This window comes from Pinus tabuliformis, chromosome 9 (assembly GCF_031772625.1).
Source record: "Pinus tabuliformis cultivar Carrire ecotype Pingquan chromosome 9, CPIR1, whole genome shotgun sequence".
In the NCBI taxonomy this organism is placed as follows: domain Eukaryota; kingdom Viridiplantae; phylum Streptophyta; class Pinopsida; order Pinales; family Pinaceae; genus Pinus; species Pinus tabuliformis.
The window spans coordinates 1112782030-1112787147 of NC_142307.1; the positions used below are offsets into that span (position 1 = coordinate 1112782030).

Genomic DNA, 5118 nt, shown 5'->3' on the forward strand with positions numbered 1-5118 from the left:
AACATGAGGGTTGACTCCCTGGTTATTTCATTAAAATGTTTTAGAGAGTAAAGGCATGAGAGATTCAATAAGTTTCAGCTCTATGTACAATGTTTTCTTTGGTTTATTCGTCTCCTTGGCCACGGCTATATATATATATACAGACTTAATGTTTCAGGATTTATAATGTTCCTTTCTAATTAAATTTGATTGCATGACCATCTCTTCAAATGCCGAGGTCATATGTGCTCTTAAGTTTCGATTTCAATGGTTTTCTTCTGGTGTTGCGTCTGATTTAATGCGGAGAAGGCAACTGTTCCAAAACAAAGTTGCTGGTTAAACTTGACTATGTGCTTATATATACATAATACAGTCGTTGGTTCTTTTTAGGGTATTATAACGCGTTGTACATTTATTGGTTTACCTTAGATATATACATGTTTGTATTTTTTGTGCCATGCAACACTACTGTGCGACTGTAACAGAATGTCGAGGCGTTTGACAAGTCTTTAGTATCAGTCTCCGGTTTCGTTTCATGGTTCCGTCGGCCGAGGGTTAAGGTTTTCCCTTTTACCATACTTTGTATGAGATCGTAGCTTACTTGCTCAAATTCCTTACTATGGAAATCATGCTATATTTGTTCTCTGTTGATATTCCCTTGTGGATTAAGAGTAATGCACAGTTTGTTCAACAGGGTTTGCTAGCGTATTTCTTTTCATTTATCTTGATATATCAATGTCTGGACTATTTCTCTTAGCTTTTACTGAATATAGAAACGACTAGACTTCTGTTTCGTATTTCTATTTATGAAGAAGGGTTTTAATACATTCCCTTCCTGGTTTCGGAATTCTTGCTTCCGCCTTAGTAGAGAGGATTCTAATGATGTATCCATTCCTTCCAATTTTAAATAGAGAATACAGGTTCTAATTTTTAGGAATCACATGTAGTCTAGTATTCTTTTTCAGAAACAGAATAAACGAGTTATTTTCCACTGTTTCTTTTTCTTTAAATACAGGCTCATACAGTTCATTTATCAGTTAGCAGGTTCATTGAATCTTACCTACTTATCAGCCAACCTGTTTATATTGCTTGTCAATCCACCCATCCGTAGGAAGTACTCTTCTTTGACCTTGCACCCCCAAGCACTTGCAGGTCCTCTCGACTGCAATCGACTGGTCTCGCCAGTAATAGCTATCTGGTCCTAACCAGACGTAGCGTACACAGGAAAATTCCTTTCCCTCTATGCTATCTGATCCTAACCAGACATAGCGTGACCATTTTCTTTCTTCTCTGCCATCTGGTCCTTACCAGACTTGGCAATCTTTCCCCTTTTTCCTCAAGGGCCACAACCACCTTCTGAAGGTAGTTAGGGTTCTCTTGGAACTGCCACCACAGTTACTAACCATGATTAATCATATGCTCAATTCAAATAATACTTAACACAATTGTTTTTATTTACTCATAAAATTAATAACAGAGTTATATACTTTTTCAAATAAAGTCTTTGTTCATAATTACTTTCGCTATTTACCACTTTAACCTTTCAGGAGGATGTTACACCCCACTTTAACCTTTCACGAGGATGTTACAACGGGTCATATCCGGGTCATTGGCTTTCACGAGGATGTTACAACGGGTCATATCCGGGTCATTGGCTTGACTTTAACCGGGTCATATCCGGGTCATTGGCTTCACCTTCGCTGAAGAAAGCGAATTGCTCCAATCTAGAATATTGGGAAGTAAAACCTATAGTGTTGGGGCTTTTATGCCGATTGCTCCATGATATAGAACCTATAGTGTTGGGGCTTTTATGCCGATTGCTCCATGACTAATGTCACAAATATTAGTCCTTGAAAGAAATGAATAAAGACTAGAGGCTACACGCAGTGAAAGAAACAAATAAACATTACCCGCCAAGACTAGAGGCCACATGCAAATAAACATTACCCGCCAAGACTAGAGGCCACATGCAGCGCTTGTTAAGGAAACAAAAACAACAAAAATAGAACAAAATGACCCACAAAAAACAAAAATAAAACAAAATGAATCCACAAAATAAAACAAAATGAATCCACAGACCACATGCAGCTTGTTAAGGAAACAAAAAACAAGAAAAATAGAACAAAATGAACCACAAAAAACAACAAAAATAAAACAAAAAACAATAAAAATAAAACAAAATAAACGCACATCCACCCGAAATAAATTAAATAAATTACAGTTCACATAAAACTAAAGTAGAGATAAATTAAAATTTCAAATAAATTACTGTTCACAAATTAAAATTTCAAATAAATTACTGTTCACATAAAACTAAAGTAGAGATAAATTAAAATTTCAAAAATAAAATTATTGTAAAGATAAATTAGACTTCAAATCACCAAAAATAAATTATACTTTCAAAAATATACTTCCATGTAAAAATATACTTCAATTCAAATTAAAGTAAAGATAAAGTTATAAATAAATTGCAGTTCAAATCTACTTCAATTCAAATTAAAATAAAGATAAAGTTATAAATAAATTACAGTTCACTAAGGTAGAAATATAGTTATAATCTTGAATGCAAGATAAATTTTGAAAATCTAATATACACGCCAACTCAATTTAGGGAGTATCAAGGTAAAGATTAGTAACGATAAATAAATTATGGTGGATAAAAACCTAAATTAAGGTAAAGATAAATACTCGTAAATATTTGTATGGAAATTTTGATAAATATACGTGAAGATTTGTTAACGATAAATAAATTATGGTGGATAAAAACCTGATTTTGCCGAAGATTATTTAAACAAGTTATGGATCACAGAAGTCTAAATTCCTTAATAAGATAAATAGTCGTAAATATTTGTATGGAAATTTTGATAAATACTCGTGAAGATTTCTAAATTCCTTAATAAGATAAATAGTAGTAAATATTTGTATGGAAATTTTGATAAATACTCGTGAAGATTTGTAAACATAAATATTGTTGAAAGGGAAATTTTATTGAAGGCAATAAATAAATCAAGGTAAAGATAAATATTGCTGAATGCAATTCAAAGTAAATGTCTCTTTTCTTGCCAAGATGTTGACATTGATATTTTAATCATCAAAAAGGTAAAAATAAAAATCGTTGAAATCATAAAGATGGTTGAATGCAATTGAAATAAAAGTATCTTTTCTGGCAATGATGTTGACATTGATATTTTAATCCTTTAAAATTAAATAAACCTTTAAAATAAAAAATAAAAATGAAATTGGTGACATAGATGACAATGTGAATTATTTAAATGATGTTGACATTGATATTTTAATCCTTTAAAATTAAATAAACCTTTAAAATAAAAAATAAAAAAAAATGAAATTGGTGACATAGATGACAATGTGAATTATTTAAATTTTTTAAAAATAATTAAAATAAAAAAAAAAAATCGTTAATTTTATTCATTTGAAATTTTTAAAAATTAAAAATAAAAAACTAATTTAGTTATTTATAAAATTGTTGAATGCACTTCACAGTAAACCTATTTTTCTTCCGGTAAACCTTTTTTCCTGGAGAAAGATGGTGAGATAGACGACTTTTAATTATTTAAAAAAAAAAAAAAAAATTAACATTTAAAAAAATAAAAAAAAATAATTTCTCAATTTTATTCATTTAAAATTAAAAGAAAAAACAATAAAAAATGAATTTACTTGTTTTCTAAGTGAAGAGACCGGAGAAAATATTTATTTTCTTACCCATTCCATTGTATAATTCAGAAGATTCGAAGCTTTGACTCTATATTTACTGTTCCCGAATTTTCGATGATATTCCAACAAAATCAAGTAGTTTCACAAAATCTATACTTCTCACACAATTTATTTCTCAGGGATCAGTCTATATTCCATCCCACAAATTATGACTACAATATATGGAAGACATTACAGGGCATCGCTAAACTGCCAAAAAAATGGCAGTAACAACAGCTCCTGTGCAGAAAACAAAGCGAGAAGAATCGAATTATACTATGATGACCGAAACCAGAGGTAAGGACAATACCCACTTCGTTCACATTTTACTATTGTAATATTAATCACACTGTCTCCACAGCCTTTAACAATCTACACACATACTATCACCATTAACAATCTACACACATACTATCACCATTAACAGACAAGTTGGGCTTCATGCATCATCCTCTATCCATTCAATCCGATTCTCTGCTGCCTTTTAGATTGTCACAGGTAATCTCTACCAGTGTTGCCAGTTGGAGCAGAGTCGTAAGTTCCAGGAGTACCAACATTCGTATAAGCAGTCCCACCACCAATGTTTCCCGCACTATGTTGGGCTGTATGACTATGCCCAGTTTGCTTGGCCTCCTCTTTTTCAGCTCTGTTTTCAGCCCTGCCAGCGTTTGCTCTCATTTCAGCTTCCGTTTGTTTGACATCCTTCTTCTCACGGGCTATTTGTTTGTCTGCAGGGTTATGTGCAGTAACCTTCTCGACCTGCATACATGTATGACAGCAACAGTGAACTACAAAATATCCAAATCCCTCTATCCACCCACACAATAACAATATAGGCATGTTAATCTTAAAACTGATCTGCGATGCACAGTTATCAACATTTTTTGAAGGACCAGTTTAAATGAATGAAAAAAATGGCATTTTGACCATACCTTCTCCTGGGCAGAAGCCTTAGCTTTATCCATCCCTTCCTTCACATCGGTGCCCATGTTGCTCATTTTCTCCTTGGCCGTCTGCATCTTTACAATAAGATTGATGCTTCACTTGAAATACAATACAGACTGAATTTTCGATTCTGTATTGGGGGTTTATCCAAACTGATTTCTCAACTCGAATAGCAGCCACTTTCACAGCAAAAGAACTGATTGATCAATTCCCTAGACGACGTGATGATAAATAGTTTCAAGAAACGGGATTGCCTCAAGGAGGTGTCAGTGTGAATGGCTTCAGATCGTAAGCCACGTTGCCTAAGTATTGATATCGTGTCGAGCAGTGGCATTAGGACCTTCCCAAAGCATCCGCGTGCCAGTTCTTTTATTTTTAAAAGTCACATTGTGCTCCATGCCATATATGGAATTTTTTTTAACGTTTAGGTTAAGTCTAAATCAGGGTTGGCATTAGTTTTAAATGGAAAATATGTTTCGCTTA

At 33.0% G+C, this 5118-nt stretch overlaps 1 protein-coding gene across 1 annotated transcript; it reads right to left on the reverse strand.

Moving 5' to 3' along the window:
- Positions 1–4028: 4028 nt before the first annotated feature.
- On the reverse strand, positions 4029–4847 carry LOC149152561 (18 kDa seed maturation protein-like). The gene is made up of 2 exons (XM_089440304.1): positions 4623–4847; positions 4029–4449 (listed from the first exon to the last, which is right to left on the reverse strand). The coding sequence occupies exons 1-2, from the start codon at positions 4707–4709 to the stop codon at positions 4183–4185; spliced, it is 354 nt and encodes a 117-aa protein (XP_089296430.1). The 5' UTR covers positions 4710–4847; the 3' UTR covers positions 4029–4182.
- Between the last annotated feature and the right edge of the window lie 271 nt (positions 4848–5118).

Coding starts and splice junctions, on each gene's coding strand:
- LOC149152561 (XM_089440304.1), bottom strand. CDS start 4,709: ATGCAGACGGCCAAGGAGAAAATGAGCAACATGGGCACCGATGTGAAG. Junction 4,450..4,622: donor AGGCTTCTGCCCAGGAGAAG/GTATGGTCAAAA, acceptor ACATGTATGCAG/GTCGAGAAGGTTACTGCACA.